General features: G+C 35.9%; 2 protein-coding genes across 3 annotated transcripts; one reads left to right on the forward strand and one right to left on the reverse strand.

Annotated features, from left to right (window-relative positions):
* The first annotated feature begins 6,539 nt into the window (after positions 1–6,539).
* Positions 6,540–10,544, forward strand: LOC311284239 (UDP-glucuronosyltransferase 2A2-like). Its single transcript, XM_084399185.1, has 2 exons — positions 6,540–6,658; positions 8,119–10,544. Exon 2 carries the CDS (start codon positions 8,125–8,127, stop codon positions 9,727–9,729), a length of 1,605 nt encoding a protein of 534 aa, XP_084255311.1. The 5' UTR covers positions 6,540–6,658; positions 8,119–8,124; the 3' UTR covers positions 9,730–10,544.
* Positions 10,545–10,605: 61 nt separating this feature from the next.
* On the reverse strand, positions 10,606–15,392 carry LOC311284240 (receptor activity-modifying protein 1). Of its 2 annotated transcripts, none has more exons than XM_084399187.1 (6): positions 13,569–15,392; positions 13,266–13,301; positions 12,649–12,711; positions 12,541–12,570; positions 12,300–12,447; positions 10,606–11,206 (listed from the first exon to the last, which is right to left on the reverse strand). In XM_084399187.1, the coding sequence occupies exons 1-6, from the start codon at positions 13,621–13,623 to the stop codon at positions 10,963–10,965; spliced, it is 576 nt and encodes a 191-aa protein (XP_084255313.1). In that variant the 5' UTR covers positions 13,624–15,392; the 3' UTR covers positions 10,606–10,962. The 2 variants fall into 2 exon arrangements, with proteins under 2 accessions (XP_084255313.1, XP_084255312.1); XM_084399186.1 differs by having other exon boundaries at positions 13,260–13,301.
* Positions 15,393–20,734: the final 5,342 nt, after the last annotated feature.

Raw genomic sequence — 20,734 nt, forward strand, 5'->3', positions numbered from 1 at the left:
GATGAAACTCACCGAGTGGTCAGGGGTGTTCACTGATATGCTCATACAAAAATCGCTGCAAAAGATGCTTTCCAACAGGTTTTATCGCAGTTTTTGTCCAACTCCATTGACTTGTATTGAAAGAGCTGTGTGAGGTACGGTATTACTCCACCGCTTCTTCTTCTGCTTCTTCTGTGTATTCAGTGAAATGCCAGTGGTTTGCTTGCAATTGGCAAAGGTGCATTATCGCCACCAACTGGGCTGGAGTGTCTATTATTCAAGCTCTCAACGGAAGAATCTACGGGTGTGAGACGTTTGGAAAAATAGATCCACAGTTTTACAACGAATGGTAAAACACCTGTTGGAAAGCATATTTTGCAGCGATTTTTGTATGAGCATATCAGTGAACACCCCTGACCACTCGGTGAGTTTCATCTCTTTGTAAACGAAAGTTTAATGCATTTTAGGAAGGATATGTTCGAGTGCACCTATGCAGCCATTCTGTCGGTGGGGGGGGAGCGAAATAAACCTAAAATTCTCGGGACAGCAGCATGTGTCCAAATTTTAATCTTAACCGTTCTATTTCATCAGAAACGATCTGTAAACAGGGCTTTAAGTGTAAAATACCGAACTTGTCCTTTAAGCGATTCTTTGTGTCTAAAAGACAAGTCCCACCGTACACAACAGTTTGAAACGAAATGTGCGTTTTCTTCATCGTCTCTTGTGGTTTGCGATGCTGTCATGGGACATGATGAAGATACGGGAGGGCTTGCTGACTATCGCTGTGAGTCATTGAAACAGAGAGAATGTTGATCATTGGCTTCAGGGAAAGAAGGCCGTGAGGAGCTCTGAGCGCAGTGACTCAAACCGTGGCCACAGTGCCCTTGACGGCAGGCGCAGTAATGCGTCAAGAACAGAGACTTTTCCAGCCCTCCCTATATAATTTACTTTCTCCACAGCTCTTCTCCTCCCCATGCCTTCGCCAGCTGAGAACAACAAGCCCCTTGAGTCAGTCACAAGCCCCCAGAGAGATGCACGCGTCCTGCTCATCCTTGAGCAAGGGGGAATATCTAGTTTCTTATTCAATTTTACTTGAAAGGAAACATAATGTACAGATAAACCTCAGGCTGGGCCAGACAGACCATGATGTAAGCTAGAATGATATTACGAACTGTGTTTGCATACATGTGCTCAAGTGTCTATATGTATGAACATATATGTGGAAGTCTCTATGTCCGAGAGCATGCAGAGGAAAGGCAATAGCTGGTAACATTAAACTGACCGAAAAGCGTTAAAAACAGCTGTCCAATCATTTCAGCATCAACTCGCTAGTTACATAAATTACACTATGGCAAAACTAGTTTAATATTCTACCACTGCCTTTGAGGAGCACATACTAGAAAATATTGTATGAGACACTAGTGTTTTGGAGTGGCAATACTATCACAAACAGCCCTGAAGGGAAAGGTGAAAACAGTAGGGAACAGACCTTCTGCAGTCTAATTCCTACATTCATTTTTTTTATTATCTTGTTGTGCTGTGTAACAAGACAAAAGCAGCTAAAACATTTATGCATACAATGCATTTTTCTTGTGTCCTGGAATGTTTTTTTCTTCACATAGTCAAAAATAAATCACTGCTCCACTAGTGGCCAAAATTGATATTAGATTAGATTAGATTAGATTCAACTTTATTGTCATTACACAAGTACAGGTACAAGGCAACGAAATGCAGTTTAGGTCTAACCAGAAGTGCAATATATACTAATATGCTAATTGTTAAGGTACAAACATTTGTTTTCTTTTATTGCTCTACAAATGCACCAAAATTATGGGAATAAAAAAAACATTAGATGATTGAAAAGTTAATCTAAATGTTAAATTATAGGAAAATAGCCTATTTCTATAATAATTAATAATTCGTTACATTTATATAGCGCTTTTTCTGAGACCTCAAAGCACTTTACATATGGAAGGGGGGAATCTCCTCAACCACCACCAATGTGCAGCATCCACTTGGATGATGCGACGGCAGCCATATTGCGCCAGAACGCCCACCACACACCAGCTTACTGGTGGAGAGGAGACAGTGATGAAGCCAATCAGTGTATGGGGATGATTAGGAGGCCATGATGGACAGAGGCCAAGGGGCAGATTTGGCCAGGATGCCGGGGTTAAACCCCTACTCTTTTTCGAAGGACATCCTGGGATTTTTAATGACCACAGAGAGTCAGGACCTCGGTTTTACGTCTCATCCGAAGGACGGATGAGACGTAATTTCTGCCACATAAGAAAAAAAAAATCATCATGCTTTGGTAAATCATAATGAACTTTAAAGTAACTTAAAACAACTTAAAAGTCATAATTATTACATAAAAAGTCAAAATTGTGACAAAAATACAAAAAAAGACTTTTGTCTCATAATTATGATTTTTTTTTTTAAAGCATGTTTTTTCTTATGTGGTGGAAAAGGGCTTTCAAAGACATTGATACCGATAAATTAAAATAACCTCTAATATCAGCCAAAAATCAATAAAGTGCCAATATATTGGGCAAGGCATGTGAAAAAAAAAAAAAACATTCACCTTCAAATTCTGTTTTACATTAGAATTTTTCTTTCATAATATGTTTATAAAAGTTATTTAAATTAATAGTTGTTTTAGGTCAAGGTTTTTATATTCAGCGAATCATGGATTCACTTGTCCAAAGTAGCAGTGATTGTTGTAGGCTATCAGTGGAGGCCGTAAACCTCAGCATAAGATGTGGGAAATCAAGATTTATATGCTTGCTTCGTACTGCACGTACAGGACACACACACACACACACACTAAGGGGCAAAAGCATACTATTTTGATGTCAGAATGGTACCTGCCCACAGATCATTGTGTTTCTGTGTATGTGTGTGTTTTGTGTTTTCCACCCACCACACAGAACGAGGTGTCAGTCTTAGTTTGCGTTGCAGGCTGTTTCTAGATGCGCACACATTACTCAGAATCTGTGCTTGAGATCTATAGGACATGTTACTGTTTGAATTAAATCTGTGGATATCCTTATGTCTCTTCTATTCACACTAGGGTTGTAACGGTATACCGGTATGGCGATTTATCACGATATTGGCATGTACGATTATCATATCGTAAACATTTGCTAATCCACGGTTTTGAAAAAAAAAAAAAAAAAAAAAATTAAACCAGATCTCATCTGCGCATATGCAACTTCTTTTCACTTGACTGCTTAGACTCCACCCAATACATGTGCAGCAGACAGAGGCTGCGAATTCGAATCTCCTTTTCCCCCGCCGAAAACAAACACTTTTGTCATCTGAAAAACGAACGCGGGATTTTCCTCGAAGATGGATATCCAGTTTAGAGTGCTGATCGGGAATTTTTCTGTCCGAGCCCGGCCCGCGTCCGACAGAGCAGTAACCGAACCCGACCCGCGAGTCCGACAGGCATAAAGATATGTCCGAGCTCGACCCGAGACCGACAGTTAAAATCTGTTTTTTTTTTTTTTTCTCATACTAATGAGACATGTACGTTTGTTTGTGTGGGAAGCCCGCTTTTATTAAGCAACTGTAGGAAGGCATTCGGAAACTTCAACAGGTCAGTTGTGTCTAGAAATATGGACGAAGAGTGGTTGCAAAAGGAGGAAATATGTCGAACATATTTAAATTTCTAAATGGTAAATTAATCCAAATCGCTATGAGTGTGTCTATTAATATACAGCGGAAAACAATGCTATACTGTAAAACTATATTCTGCTTGTTCTGTGTGAATGAGCAGCGCCATTTCGCCTAGTATGTGTGACGCTCATGGTGTTTAAAGCGTCTGCCGTCTCACTCATATGAGGACATGAACACATGAACATATCCAGAGCTGCTCTGCTTTTATTTAAAAGAATTATCATCAAATACACTCTGACTGAAACTCATAGGTGTTTAGTACAACCTGTCAAAATAAAAGTTCGATTTAGCTTAAAGAAATGTTACTATTGTACAATAGAATATAGCTTAGTTATAACAACAACAATAATAAAGTTTATTTAAACATTAAGAAATATATTTTTTTGTCTGTTTTAATTTAGTAAACCTATCCAGACAAACAAAAGTTGTTACATTTCATCTGATTGCATTTTCAATAATATATTTGTATTAAATCATAGAATCCAGACAAATTATATCAGACAAGTTACCCAGAATTTCTGAGGAAATACATTTTATAAGACTCTACTATCTTATAATTATCTGAAATAATAATTAATAAATTAAGAATAAAAATAAGTTAAGGTTTTATGAATTCAATTGATTAGATATGTTTGTTCAATTGGGAATTAATTTTTTCTTTCTTATTTTTTCAAAAGGTAGACTCATACAAAAAAGTTTGTTTTAATAAACCATATGTTCAACCAAAAAACCCTATCTGTTTTCATTCATTTAAGAGCCATTGTAGCAGATGATTAAAATAATAATAATGATTGTTTAATACCGTATATCATGAAACCGTGATATTTTCTGAGACGATTATCATACCGTGAAAATCTCATACCGTTACAACCCTAATTCACACACAAATACATACATATACTCACTTGCCTATATCATGTATACAGTATATACTGATATTGAATGTTGAGAACATTATTTTTGTGACCTGATGAACATTAGATGAGACGGTACAATCAGAGCACTTAATGTTTATGTAAACCACCATCAGCTGACAAACAAACCATGTAGCCATGGCCTGTGGGCATTATAATAAGTGAAATGTAATATTAATAATATTAAATGTTTATATGCCAAAGAAATTATTAAGGACTCAGGAGAGACCACGATTGGACAGCAGACTGTTTCTTTTTTGTTGAAAATCTCTTATTGAATAAACATATATTTATTTAAAAACTAAACAACACACATTTTTTTAATGATTTATGATTAATTTGGACCATTTTCAGTCTTTCATGATGCATTTTAACGTTTCCATTCACTTAAACATATCAAATGTGGCTACCATCTCTTTTAACTAACATTTATTTTGACACGTTTCGACATGTTTTGTTTTTATATAATTATTGATTGTGGTTCAAGAGGGCAAACATTCAAATGTTTTTGTGACACAACCATCCACTGACTCATAAATTAAGCCTTTCATCCATTCATGAGCGATAGTCAAAATGGTCCAAATCATAAATGAATCATATCAGACAAGTGTGTTCAGTGGTGTTAGTCTCCATTATACTATCACTGGCCTTTTAACGTGAACATGAAAAACCTTAAACGTGTACTCACACAGTTGATATCGATTCAAGTTCAGTTAGTGTTCATTTGTAAATGTCGCCACCCTGCGGCCTTATGCTGTTACTACTAAATGACAGCGGAGTGTATTTGCTCGAGATAAATATGACATTGTTAAAAATAATAATAATAACAACACAAAATCAGTAATCTAAGACTTGCCTGCACCAACTAGTAATATATATACATATTATAGAAGCAAGAAAATGATGTAGAACACATTTAGGCTACTTACACACACCGGGTTTAGGCTACCGTAACAGTCGTGTGATGCGATGTAAACTTACAAATTAAAAATTAACCAAACGTTCACCTTATTTGGCAAAATGCAGGTCGAAGTTTACAATCTCCTCAATGGTGTTTGTATTTCTACTTCAAAGTTGCACGCAGTAGGCTACTGAATGTTCATGACTTTCCTATAGCCTAGTCAAGTTTACCAACGGCTCACCGCTCTCGATGTGCGCATGCCCAATGCGTTTGCTTCCTTAAAACGTCATATTTGATGGCCCGAGCGGAAAATAAATATTTCAAAAAAAGTAATCTTATAATTTTAACATTAACATTAAATAGGCTTTATTAGAAAGCTATTGTACTCCTTTTTGTCGTTAACCATTTATTAACAACAGTTAGACTACAGAAGATTATGAATTGGCTACTTTAAAAACTGTTGATAAAACACCATTTGGACTATAGCCTAATAAATGTCACATTTATGTTTTTTTTTTTTATTATTATTTAAAACCCATTTGCTCCCATGTGGTTATAACAGCTAATCATGTATTAACATCATGTTCTTATATTATTAATCATAATGGAGAATTTTTTTCACAAATGAAGAAAGCGTGTTGACAACACCCGTGACAAATGCCATTTTTAAAGTAATAAGTAACCCACTGAAGTAAAGGTAAAATAATAACTTTAAACACATTTAAAGGTAAATTAATAACTTTTTCAACATGGTAGTAAAAAGAGCCTCTTACTCTGAACTTTGACCTTTTTCCACAACTTCTTGTATTTTCAAGCATTGATAACACCAATGACAAGAAATCAAAGCACAAGCATTCATTAAATTATTTATGTAGGCTACTGTTTGTGCTTTTTTTGCTTCTCTCTTGACATGTATACTGGTGGTGATAGCATGTGTTTTGTCGTAGGCTATATGTTGAAAACTCTTCGAATACATTTTCTCTGCTTTAGGTCCTGGAGGAAGTTTTTGTGAAACAGAAGCACACGCTTCTCACACAAACTCAAACACACTGCTGCGTTAACAACGCCTACTTTCCTGGGATTACCTCCACTGTGATGCAACACTAAAGCTCGATCTGGACTTGGAACCAGACTGAACAAACCCTCATTTCACCACAAAGAAGAAGAGAGGCAACAGAAGAAGGTAAAAGAACTTTATTAAGTTTCAATGCAACAGTAAAGAACCTTTACCATATTACTATCTGATTGTACAGTTTGTGTTGCAGTACAATTGTCTTAAAATGTTGAAAGAACTTTTACGTTGCCCACTAAAAGCCTTTTTTTCTTTTGCATGTTTCACATGAAGGAATACCAGTTTATACAACACTCAGTCTTTCTGCAAAACCTCAGTGCTTAACAAGTCACATCTGTTTTGAATCACACGGCCTGTTCTGGGTTTTAGAAACATTTTGTGTGTCTATTCAAGCACTCAAGCGTGAAGTATTATCCAGGGTAGAGGAATGAGTTACACACTGAAAAAAAAAAGCTTTGGCGTAGGATTTTTTCACGCCGATTGGAAATTTCACAATTACAAATGAACAGGTTACACATTGATATTTTTAAGTATAAAGACTGAAATCATTTGTAAAACATAGGCTACTCCAGTAATCTTTGTTGACGTCGTAAAGTGCACTTTAAAATAAGGTCCCATTAGTTAACGTCAGTTAATGCATGAACTAAAAGCAATGCAGTACATTTGTTACAATATTTATTCATCAACATTCATTGTTAGTTTATGTTAGCTCGAGTCCATTAAATAATATTAACAGATACAACATTGTTATTAATAAATGCTTTAGAAGTATTTTTCACTGTTAGTTCATGTTAACTAGTGTAGTTAACTAATGCAAACAAATTAAACTTTGTTATAAAGTGTTACCAAGGAATGTGTTGGATTGTGAAGGAACAGATACAGAAACAGTTTTTGTTGATGAAATTACAGTTTCATTGTGTCATATTAAAGGGCAAGTTCACCCAAAAATGAAAATTCTGTCATTAATTACTCATGTCGTTCCGAACCTTCTTTCGTTCATCTTCGGAACACAAAAATATATTTTTAATGAAATCTAAACGATTTCTGTCCCTCCATTGACAGCTACGCAACCATTGACGCTTCAAAAAGTTTATAAAAAGATCGTAAAACTAATCCATATGAATTGAGCGGTTTAGTCCAACTTTTCTGAAGAGACTCGATCGCTTTATATGATGAACAGATTGAATTTAGGCTTTCATTCACATGTAAACGTTCATCAACGCACACATCAGTTGTGGTAAACAGAAGCTCAAACATGTTCGCTTGACGTGCGAGAACCAATGAGGTTCATTCTCGTGTTACGCATCACGTTTGAGCTTCGGCAAGAGGTTGAGCTTCTGTTTATGATCGTTGCGACGGAAGCGAATCAATCAAAACTAACTTTAGCTGGATAAGAACCGCTATAAAGCAAAAACAATCTCTGTTACCTTAAATTATACGTTTATCTCTGTAAAGCTGCTTTGAAACAATCTACATTGTTAAAAGCGCTATATAAATGAAGATGACTTGACTTGACTTGAACTAACCCTTTAAATCTGTCTTGTAAACATTAGTGTTTTTATGTGCACTAGGGAGCGATGAAGGTCCTCAAAGCTTCACACTGTCTTCTGGCTCTATCTATACTCTTCGCCACCGATCTTCCCTCCGCTATGGCTGGAAAGATCCTTGTTTTCCCAGTAGACGGAAGCCACTGGGTCAACATGAACATACTGATTGGCGTCCTTCACTCCAGCGGTCACGAGGTCACCGTGGTGCGAACCGCCAGCAGCTGGTACGTCAAGGAGGATTCCCCGCACTACACGGCCATAACCGTGACCCTCCCAGAGCCCATTAACATCGAGCAGCCAGATTTCTTCATCTCGTTCCTGAGTGAAATGCTCAAGATACAGGAACAAGGAGGATCCCCGCTTGCATTCGTGCAGTTCTATTGGCAGATGCTGACAAATCTCTACAACATGCATCGGCAGGCAAGTCAGCTGGTTGTGGAGATTTTCGAAAACCCTGTGCTGATGAAACAGCTGTACGAGGGACGTTACGACGTGGTCCTTACCGACCCGGGTCTGCCTACGGGTGTGCTGGTGGCTCATGAACTCGGATTACCCATGGTGTACAATGTGAGATGGATCACGAGTGGAGAAGGGCACTTTGTTGTCGCACCTTCGCCGGTTTCATACGTCCCTGCAGCAGGGAGCCAACTATCGAACCACATGTCCTTTGGGGAACGAGTCAAGAACATCTTCCATTATGTGCTGAACATGTACATCGACCAGTTCATTGTCAGACCAGAGTATGACAAACTAGTCGCACGCTACTTTGGACCCAAAACTGATTTCTACCACTTGCTGCAAGGTGCGGATATTTGGCTCATGAGGTCGGATTTCGTCTTCGAGTTCCCGCGTCCAACCATGCCCAACATCGTCTACATCGGAGGCTTCCAGTGCAAACCCTCCAAGCCATTACCGCCAGACCTGGAGGAGTTTGTGAAAGGTTCAGGTGAACACGGGGTGGTTGTAATGTCACTAGGTACGCTCGTGAAAGCTCTTCCCAGTGAAATCACGTCTAAAATCGCTGCCGGATTTGCTCAGCTTCCCCAGCGAGTCATATGGAGGCACTTAGGAGAACGTCCTCATAATCTGGGCAACAACACTCTTCTGGTTAACTGGTTTCCTCAGAACGATTTACTTGGTCACCCGAAAACACGTGCATTTGTTGCTCACGGTGGAACGAATGGCATTTATGAGTCTATCTACCATGGTGTTCCAGTGGTTGGGATTCCCTTGCTTTTTGACCAATTCGAGAATATGTTGCGTCTCCAGGTACGAGGGGCCGCTAAAGTACTCGACGCTACCAAACTGGACAGCCAGAGCTTTACGGCGGCAGTGCAGGAAGTTTTACATCAGCCGTCATACAGGGAAAACATGCAGCGTCTGTCTAGGTTACACAAAGACCAGCCTACACAACCTCAGGATAGCGCCCTCTATTGGATAGAGTATGTAATGCGGCACAAGGGAGCAGCACATTTACGCACTGAGTCTTATAAGATGCCCTGGTACGCGTATCACTCTTTAGACGTAATGGCATTTTTGCTAGCAGTGGTGCTGACAGTAGGGGGAGCTGTGATTCTTACAATACGCTATTTGTGTTTGTGTCTGTGCAGGAGAAAGAAATCAAAACTTGAGTGAAGCATTAATGAACATAAATAATATTTGATGAACAATAACACTTTCTATGAAGTATGTATTTATAATGTATTGTAAGGGTATTCCTAAGGCATTATAATACTTGTGCATACTCTCATGCATACGTATAAAAGCTATTTATACAATTTTAATCTTTAATTAGGGTATGATGTATAACACACGATGAACACCATGTTATATCCATTTAATTTATAATGGATTATAAATCTTATATATATATATATATATATATATATATATATTCATCTTTGCATTGCTTAAGATCTGCACAGTATCTTACTACATTTAATACGCGTTTTTTACTGCTTAAAGTAAAGCGACAAATACAGTTTTCTTGGTAAAGGCTTTATAATGTGCTCATACTTATTTAGAAGTGCTGCTTGTTTGCTTTTAGTAAAAGTAAAAAAGGCTAGATCTCTTTTTAAACAGCCATAGATATTATGAAGTGGTAATGAGACATTAAACTTAAGGTAAACTTATTTTTTACTATACTATTTGTTGTTATATAATAAGATATATTTATATAATTATAATATGCTTGTATATATAAACTGTATATATATTCATGAGAATAATTACATGTTATGCCTATGCATGCATTGTAATGTACTAATACCCTTATAATGCATTAAATACAGGCTTCATAATGAGGAAAGTGTCCCCCAGAATTTTGTTTAATGTTTTTTTTAGGTTTACAGTTGTGAACGAGTTGCTATACATTTTCAAATTGTATTAATAGCTGTAAACTGATATACAACACCTGAATAAAGTCTAGCAGGGCATTCTGTTTTTCAGAATGAATAGTTCAGAGTCACAATATATTTATATCATGATCATAAATCAGACTATTAGTCAGAAGCGTGTAGAAAAATCACACACCCACTGCGTCTCTTTTATTTACAATAATTACACCATGACGCACATGAATTTATACACTTGCAAGTTGACTTTAAAGGGACAGTTCAACTAAAAACTGAAATCTGGGTCATCATTCATCCTCAATTCTTTCCAATCTCGTATTATTTTTTTATCTTCTACAAAACACAAAAGAAAATATTTTGAAGAATGTCAAGGTTCAGACATCAACTTCAAAATGTCTTCTTCAGAAGAATGAAATGCATACAGGTTTTGGAATGACATAAGGGTGAGCAAGCATTTTTATTTTTGAGTGAAATATCACTTTAACTCATTTAAGCTGGGGGATAATTGCTGAAGTCAGTCCCTTAAACTACTCTTCCAGACCACAATGTACACTATGAAGGGTATGAGGAGGATGGGCAGCAGCGTGGTTACGAGCACGACTCCAGCCGGTGCGTCAGATAAATCCTCTTCATTGCTACAAAGGCTGAAGTACTGCTGATGTATCCTGACAAACAGCTGCTCCACCACACGATTAGGGTAGTAGCATCTTAAAAAACTGCATACAATCTCCATACACGCAGTTAACTCGTTGTAGCTTCTGGAAGTAGGAGAAAGAGATACAGAGTGAGTTGTGTGACAGAGAAAACAGGTTTACTGTACAAAAAACAAACAAACACACACTGGGGAATCCATCAAAAATGAATTGAGTTTTATGGGTATAATTGGGTATAAATGCATTGAATTGATCAAACATGACATATTTCAAATAATTGCTTTTCATCAAAGAATCCTGAAAAAATGTATCACGGGTTCCCCATAAATATGAAGCAGCACAACTATATTCACAACTATATTCAATAATAAGAAATTTAGATCTTGAGCAGCAAATCAGCATGTTAGAATGATTTCTAAAGGATCATATGACGTAATGATGCTGAAAATTCAGCTTTGATCTTAAATTGAAATACTATCTCACGATATTACTGTTTTTCTGTATTTTTGATTAAATGCATGCAGTTTCGGTGAGTATAAAAGTCTTTACTGACCCCAAACTTTTGAACGGTAGTGTAGATTCGAATTTTGCACTGAATTACAAAACGCTAAAGGAAGCACTACCGTTTTTTTAAAGTGCATTTGTCCATAAGTGCATGGCACAAATCACTCAAATCACTCTGGTTCACAACAAAAACACACTCTTATCTATGTTTACGTAGAAAACGGAAACGTCTCTCATTGTTTAATGGATCAGAAGGTCTCTCAGTCTCATAGTTAGCAATCAGGTTTCAAGATTAGCTCAGCTCTTCCCCACACATCCTTCAATTGTTTCTCTGACCATTTCCTTTCTTTGTGTATATGCCATGTAGCTACGCATTTCACATTTCTCAGTAGCGCTTGAGCAGAAGATAAGCACTGTATAGAAACGTTAATTTTAGAACGTGTTGCACAGCAATCAAAAGCAATGCACAACGACGAGGCCGAATAAAAAGATTCAATGTGATGGTTTTCAAAGCAACATCAAAAACGCATATGAAAATTATAAAAGCATGACGGTAAACAGATCAAATCCTTGCTTAATAAATCAACAAAGCATTATCAAAGCAATGTTAGCCCCTTTGGTTTTGAAATATCAGTTTATATAGAAATATGGTGTAGTTTTAAGTAAAGTCACAGGTGAATAAGCTCTGGCTTACCTTATCACCATCTCCATATTACACCAGTTCTCTTTTCCAAGTGCACTCATGTTGTTAATGAAAGTCACACAGCACATTTCCTCGGTATAATTCTTCAACAGCTCCTCATTACAGTGACTGTAGAGAAAGTCTTGATTCTGAAAATCCTCTGAGCCACAGGAGATTCATTTAATAGTGACACAAGCGATCTTTAAAGTCTAATAGCTCACATACTCCCTAAAGTGTCACAAAACTCTCTTACCGTTGTCCTCATACGTGACGTTGTATGTCTCTGAAAGAGTGAAAAATGTGATTACGAATGTGCTCGCGATGAGATGATGGAGGTGTAAATAATGCCGACATTACGTACCCTTGCTTAAAGATACGTTTAGTTCTTTCTGTGTGTTTTCAGTTTGGACTCTGAGACTCTTATCTGGAGAAAAAAAGAACATTAAGGATCATTTTCTATTTCTAGAATTGATGCATTTCACTATAGGCTGAATAATGGATTAAAGTGTTTGAGAGCTATATAAAAAATTCCATTTTAATAGCTTTTCCACTTTAACTGTATTCAATTACAAATCCAGGTTTGTGAATTAAAATCTTTTTGACAGAAACTTTAATTTTAGATTATTTTAGTGCGCCAAGAGCCACAATTTTCTTTCATCCAAATTATAATCAGAAAGAAACAAGAAATATCTTATTGCTCAGATGTTCCCTTTTCATAGCTCATCAGACTTTAGTAAATTATAATCTTTGTCTCATTTAAATAAAAAACAAACAAATGAGATATCCACATGCACTAAGAGTACAGAGATATATAATGAACATTTCAAAGAAATGTTTGAGTTCATATTGAGATATCTCACATGCGATTACAGATTTGAAACATTGAGACGGGAGATTTTTGAGAAGAGCAAGTGAGAAGCAGGAGATTTAAGCAAAGGTCTCAGGAGAAATAACTGAGAAATGTAGTTGGTCCCTTACCTCCAGAAGCTGTTCTGTTATCTTGTGTCATTTGACCTGAGAATATAGAAATCAGCAGTTTAATGATCATCCATTTTGCTACCAGACATTCGTTAACACTACAATTTCTTATGATAAATCTGTTCTTATGCAATCAGGTTGGTATAGCTCAAAAGTCAATGTTTAAAAGAAAGGCTTGTAATGTGGTTTCATGTCTCCTGGATAACATCTTGAATGTCCAAAAGTGATGGCATCACTGTCAGATGTTCATTCTGAGGTAAACTCATGGGTTATATCTTAGATCTTAGACTGAAGATCTCCTACCACAGGTCACAGACGAATCCAGCAACAGCAAAAGTAGTCCAGAGAGATAAAACATAGTGCAAGACAAATAAAGAATGGCAACTACAGAGTGAGTGAGCTGTTAAGTGAATCAATGGACGTGACTTTCCTGTGGCTGGAGCATTTAACAGGAGAAACAAAAGAGGGGAGGAACACAGGGAGACTGTGCTTGTGTGTGTGTGTGTGTGTGTGTGTGTGTGTGTGTTTGAGTGGCTAAAGGAAATACCCCACCCATTACAATCCTCTTGGAGTTCATGGATAGTTTGGGATGAGACATTTCTTAGGAGCTCCATTACTGTAAACAGGAGTGCAGGTTTGTGTATAGTGGAGCCAGAGCAATTGCCCTGATAAGAGTTTTCTCAGTGGACAGTGGGAATTGTACAACTTAATTATAGGATTACATGATTCCTACCGCTAATTTCAAATGGCTTTTCAACATAACTTTCACGATGTAAGTATATGTTTCATTAGCATTCAGTGCAAAACTTCACCTCGTATTTAAAAGTCTGAAAAAAAGCCATTTGGTTTTTCTCTTAGAAAAAAGGGTTAAAAAAATAGAACCCAAGGGTTCTAGACTCAATTTTAAAGAACCCTTTATGGTAAAAAGGTTCTAAATAAGGAGAAAGATTTTGATTTTTTAAAAGCTTGTTTTGTTTTTTGTGATAAAAATATATTTACAATCTGCTTAACTGATGAGATTTGTATCAAAATTAAAAATGAATTGAAACAAAATTGATCCCCATGATGGAAACCACCATATATGAAGTGCCTGACTGAGCCCTTTAAGGTTCGAACCCTTTCTTCTAAGAGTGCGGTACACATACATGTATTCTATATGATTGTTGATTATCGTTGATAAGCGTGTATGTGTCAGTGTGGTAAAGGCACTCTGTTTCCGACCTAGAATCGCCCCCATGTTGGCTAACATGTTATAAGTTTTGTACCGGGGTTTCAGAGACACATTTTGTTTCCGTTATGTTAAGACAAATGACTATAAATCAACTTTTATTATTTACTTTCCCTATTTTATAGCGTTAGTAAATGATATCTTTTGTCTGTGAAAGACAGCTTGTATTATAAAAGAAATAAACATCTCTTGAAGACCACTTCTTTTGATTTGTGAATAATTTATTGCACTAGAATTCAATTTTACCACAATTTCAGTGTAAGCGGCCTCTTGCGGTTTGGGAGTGTGACTCAAATTTGAGAGTTTTGCTGTTTTATATTTCCTTTCAGACTGACACCTTTCCCTAGTTTCTGTCTTTAAACTGTACAGTGCATTAATAGAAGCTAATTTAGTTTCATTCTCTTGCTGACAGAAATAAAAAATAAGTTATGTAATGAACAATAATTGTTTTTTTTTACAGTTGCTCTTATGTCTAACCAAATTACCGTACATAGTATTCACACAGTATTCTGAGATAAATAAAGCTTTCCATCATTATGCAATCATCATTATAGTGACAGGAACATTTAGAGAGTCAGAGTAATCCAACATTATCATCATGGTAATATAAACAAACACACTTCCCAGAAACCTCTGTTTGTTAAGTGAATTATGAGAGAAAATGCATTTCACATAATGCATGTTTTTATAGATTTGAACAGCTGACAGATGCTAATTCTCATGATGAAATGCACTTGCATGTATGGGACAAAATTTAGTTGAAGGCGAAGGACTAAGCCATTCCAGTGATGAGGAAAATATATTTTTAGTTAATATTTAGGGTGAATTCAGACAATTTTTCCTTGTCATCTTAAAGGAAAAAGTGTCCCAATCAACCTAAATTTACCCTACGTCTAGACAAATGAAAAAAATTGAAGAAATGAAGAAACAATGAAGTGTAAGTCATAATCACTTCTATTAAAACGGTCTTAAATTCAGATTATATTATATAGTTAATAAAATATAACAGCTGAAACTACATGATGTCACCAGCACAAACAGCAGGATTAAGACCTTTCTTGGGACGTTCTTCAATTGCATGATCATTGCAAAAATATGAACCTATTTGCTGACCAGTTACAGCTTTTATGCTTTAAGCAGTAAAATGAACAGCTAATTTCATACATGATGTAATGCAATAAACTATAAATTCAAGAAGACGCAAGAACATTCAACACAGAATTTCATTTTCATCTGCACCACATTATTTTTTGTGTTTTTTTGCGTCTGCTCAAGATGTGCCGTCAGGGGATCTCCAAACCCAGGAGCCTATATTTAAACACGCAGCTGATTTGTGTGAGGTTGCATGTTTTTGCGGAGAATCGTTATTCTGAACGCACGAGAGACATGCAACAAGCTTGACGTGCTTTATCTACAAGGTCTTATATTGTCAACAAATCAACATATTAAACCAAATAAATAAAACAAGCCCACTCTAATGATGAATCTATTCAAAGAAAACTTTAAATTAATACTTTCAATAGATTTGCGTGGCTGATCGTATAGTTTTCACAGTCTAAAAACGGTCATTACATCAAAAACAAGTATGGTGAGGTTAAAAAGTATGAAATGACACTAAAAGTTTTTAGATTTTAGATTTTCTTTTGTATTTAAACCTAGAAACAAGCTGAAATAAATGTATTTATTTAAAAAAATATAAACGTATGAGATAAAAAAAACAAATACTAAAGAAATTCTCAATTTCATGTTTAATAAGAATAATATTACACTTTTAAAGCTGCATAGTATAAAGTGCTAAAGGTAAAAGGAGCTTCACAAAATAAACAATCAGGGAGACATAATAAAACAAACACAATCTACTACATAAAAAAAGATCCAAAACACACAAAAATAATTCACAAAGTAATAAAAGCAAAGTCTATACACAAGTTTTTTTTAAAAACTTTTTTTTTTTTTTTTTTTTTTGTATCCTTTGACAGGCTATTCCATAACTTTAGAGCCTTCACTGCAAAAGCTCTGTCACAGACATCTAACTTTAATAAAGTTTTAAAAGTTCCGCTAAATACTTTGGCTCCAAACCATGTAGTGCTTTACATGTCAATAATAATATCTTAAAATCAACCCTAAAATGAATTGGGAACCAATGCAATGAAGCTAAAACTGGAGTAATATTATTAAAAGACCTAGTTCGTGACAGTGGCATTTTGTACTATTGAAGCAGTGATAAAACTTAAGTAGAAAACTTAAAATCTGCCTCACCTTGGAAATATGTCATAACTGATAAGAACACGACTGAACCAACTTAATGTGATATTCAAACTTCAAATTGGTGTCAAAATAAACACCCAGTTTTTTCACTGCCTGCTGAATATTGGGGAACACCTTATTATGATGCTCCATCTGACCGATTATCACAACTTTTTAAGATTAATCAGTATTTAATTGCAGAAAATGTCAAGCCATCGAGGTTTTATATCTGCTAAGAATGCTTGCAGCTAGCAGTGAAAAGTATATTATGTTTCCGGATTACGGATCCGAGAGCTAACCTATAAATTGAAAACAAAAATGGTCCTAACAGGGAGCCTTGCATAACCCCACAGTTGCTCTTGTACTAATTTACTGTTAAACTGATAATATAATATGAGGAAAGTGTTTTACTAAATAAAATATAAAACAGAAGCATTTTCACTAGTGGTATCAGACTTTTGGACATCAGTTTATTTAGATCTTATAATACCTAAGAAGTCTTCAGGACAAACCAATCAAATAACCACTAGCGTTGGTTGTTATATTTAAATATATATGTCTATTTTTTGTTTGTTTCTCAGTCGTTTCGATGGATAACTGTGCAGACTCCTGCCTCTATCATTGCTGTAAACTGTGATTTTTGACATGAAGCAAATAACACTCCAGGTGAAGTGGCAAATGCAACAGGACTCATTTCTGCAGTAACTCACAGGAAATGGGCCATAGCTGGTATGACAGTGTTGCCACTACTAAACATCTGTCACATCCTGTCACATATTACACAAAAAGCTATCAATATCCTTTTTATGGGCACAGTTGTCTGAATGGCATCCAGGACTCTGCGCAAACAGTCCCATGTGTGCATGTCTAAATGCATCCAGCCATGTAGGGTATACTCTGTCTCTGTGAGGAAATGCTCTGTCCATGGCCAAAAACAAGATAAAAAGAAAAGAAAAAACTTAAAATGAAAAACACAGCATAAGTGAAAGTGCTGATCTGAAAACATTGTATCCTTCTAGGGTGTGAAATTAACAACCGCCACCAGCCAAATGTGGCCGCATTTTAAGCAGTTGTGGGCAATTTTGCTTATTCGCGTAAGATGTCTAAAACTAACCAAAATGAAAGATAAATGTTTGCATTTATCTACTGAGTTGAATTAATCTATTAATGAGTTGAATTAATCTACTTTATTGTATTGAGTGAACTTAAAATGTCAAGATGTCATGCATTAAAATGAATTAAAATCATTGCAACAATTATCTATTTAGATAATAGCTTTACGTTGTGTTGAGTAGTATTAACTTAAAAATAATAATAATAATAATAATTGTCTTGTCTTGTGCAGAGTTGTTGTTGTAATCTTATAGACTGATGACACAAACCCTTACGGGACATTCAATAAAACTATGTATTTCTGGGAAGAGGGTAAATTGGGCTGTACCACAAAATCATTTGTTTGGAAAAAAAAAAAAAAAAAAAAAAAAGAAATGCATTTATCCAACCTGCTGCTGTGCTTGTTGGTTTGCATCACACATAATAATTCATATCAGAAAAATCATAATAAAAAAACTCCATAATATAAAAATCCTAAAATAAAAGCTCCATAATATAAAAGTTAATCTTTTTTTCTCCAGCAGAATTGACTTGATCTGAGTACAGATTTACATTCAGCAAGCACTCTCATTGCTGTTTTTTTTTTTTTTACTTGTCCAGTTGCACCAAGTGAGCATACTTCCTGTGCCACTCGATAACGCACCTCGTGACGAGACAGCATTGAAGCGGTTGCACAAAATAGCTCAAAAGCCCAGGGTGTTTCATTTAATTTCACCCATACTGCTAACGACTTGATCGCAATCACACACAACTTAGTTTAAAATCACATAGGCCTAAAGCAAGAAATGCAGAATGCAACAAATATATATAAAAAAAGGATTTTGCAATAAAAAAGCCTAATTCAAAAGTGTACGAGTGCTTTATAAATGATTATGTCGAAAGTTTTCAGGCATCTTTTGTGTGGTTTTAGAAGTATATTTTGTCGTTATCGAAACACTGACTCTAAAACCTAGTTAGCAGCCTTTCTGGTTACTGCCACCATAAGCAGCTATCTTCAACAGCGCTCCTCACATGAAGGCTTTTCATAAAGTTTGATGCTATTGCTAGCATATTGTACAAATTTAACTTCTCGGAGCAGTCATTTACATTGAAAACCTCATGCCAGCAGTTTGCAGCCTAAAGTAAATCCAATACCTGCCACAACAAAAAACAAGGTCAAATGTAATGCATGTGTGTATGTATGTGTGTGTGTGTGTCTCTAATGAACTGTGCACGGTACGCTTCAAGTAAACATTGTACCCATCAACGACCAAGCAAAACCACAAACTACTGAAAGCAAAACAGAGAAACGGGTGGGAAAGAGAGAGAAAGGGTGGAGAGAGAAGATGTGCCATCTGAGAGTCATGTGAATTTCACTCTACTCTTCACTATTTACCCAGACTGAAAACTGAAAAATACACAAGCGCGCACACTCACACACACGCGCACACTCACACACACACACACACACACACACACACACACACACAAACAAACAAACAAACAAACAAACTCAAAGGCACAAACAGGATAGGGATCATGTTCTGTCAACTGGTCATTATTGCAAATTAAGTAATTAAGTAAATAGTAAAAAAATTACTATTTGATACTGACCAATTTAATGAACATTGAGCTTATTATATATACTTACCACAAAAGTAAATAGCTGGACTTGAAAATTGAACTAAAATGAAATTTATAATAATTATGTTTCTGAATAGAATGCTTTACCTACTTTGTTCTGCAAAGATAATGCTTCTCATTTACAAGTTTAAAAGGTTGTGGTGTTTTGTTGCTGCACTCATACACCCTTGTAGAGTTGACCTCAGATTCCACTGATTAAAACCTACAATGTAACCACAATATACCCTACATGGTCTCTACGCTTTGGGGAGCCAGTATGACATTCTGCTGAACTCAAGACCAACCCAAAAGACCCAGACCAGTTAAACAAACATCTCCCATGGCAAACGTGCATAATGTCAGATGTCAAATACATGTCACTCACAATGAACTGCGATCAAACATCTGCTGGCAAATGTCAGTGAATTATATTTAATATGGAAAATAATGTTTAATATACATATATCAATTATTTATTTAATTATACACACACACAGACACATAGGCCTATATATATATAGGCCTATGTGTCTGTGTGTAATTAAATAAATAATTTATATATGTATATTTAACATTATTTTCTGCATATACACACACACACACACACACTATATAGCAAAAATATAACTATATAGGCTATATAAAAAACATAAATGAAAAAGGTTTTAATGATATCTGAGCATCATTAAATGTGAGCGAATGTTTGATTGTTCCTTTTAACTCTTTACTTATATTTCACCCGTTCATATTAGTAAGCTATGTCGCTCAGAGGTCCTCACGCCTTCTGTTTAACGCGGGTCTCACGATCACAAGCTCGTCAGTTTTGGTCACTAAACAGAGGTACTTGGCTATATACCTGAGATCGGTCGCTTTGACGCTTACACAATCAAAAATATTTTGGTATAGCCCCCGTGATTGCATACACTACACTGTAAAAAAAAAAAAAAAAAGTTGAGAAACCTTAAAAGTTTAAGGCAACCAGCTGCAGGACATTTTTGAGTTATCTCAACTTTTCTCAACTTTTTTCATGTTAAATAGTTGAATAAACTTTAAAAACTGAATTTGTCATACAAAATGTAAGTTGGATTTTTTTACAGTGTAGAAATTAAAGTAACGTTTACTTCAGTAGAGGTATGGCCATGCCCTACTACAGATATAAGTCAACCAACATTACTCATCTTTTGGATTGGCCATGCCGTGGTTTCCCACGTACACTTATCTAAAGTAACATTAAATTAAAACAGAGGTGACACGCAGCATTTTTGCTGTACTAAACGGA

Source organism: Rutilus rutilus, assembly GCF_951802725.1.
Source record: "Rutilus rutilus genome assembly, chromosome: 24".
In the NCBI taxonomy this organism is placed as follows: Eukaryota; Metazoa; Chordata; class Actinopteri; order Cypriniformes; family Leuciscidae; genus Rutilus; species Rutilus rutilus.

Bases quoted from the DNA above. Each gene is read 5' to 3' on its own strand.
- LOC311284239 (XM_084399185.1), top strand. From the start codon at position 8,125: ATGAAGGTCCTCAAAGCTTCACACTGTCTTCTGGCTCTATCTATACTC.
- LOC311284240 (XM_084399186.1), bottom strand. From the start codon at position 13,623: ATGTTTTATCTCTCTGGACTACTTTTGCTGTTGCTGGATTCGTCTGTG. The intron at 12,712-13,259 runs GACCAACTACAT...TTTTTTCTCCAG, and splicing joins AACAGCTTCTGGAGGTAAGG to ATAAGAGTCTCAGAGTCCAA. The intron at 12,571-12,648 runs GTACGTAATGTC...TCACTCTTTCAG, and splicing joins AAACGTATCTTTAAGCAAGG to AGACATACAACGTCACGTAT.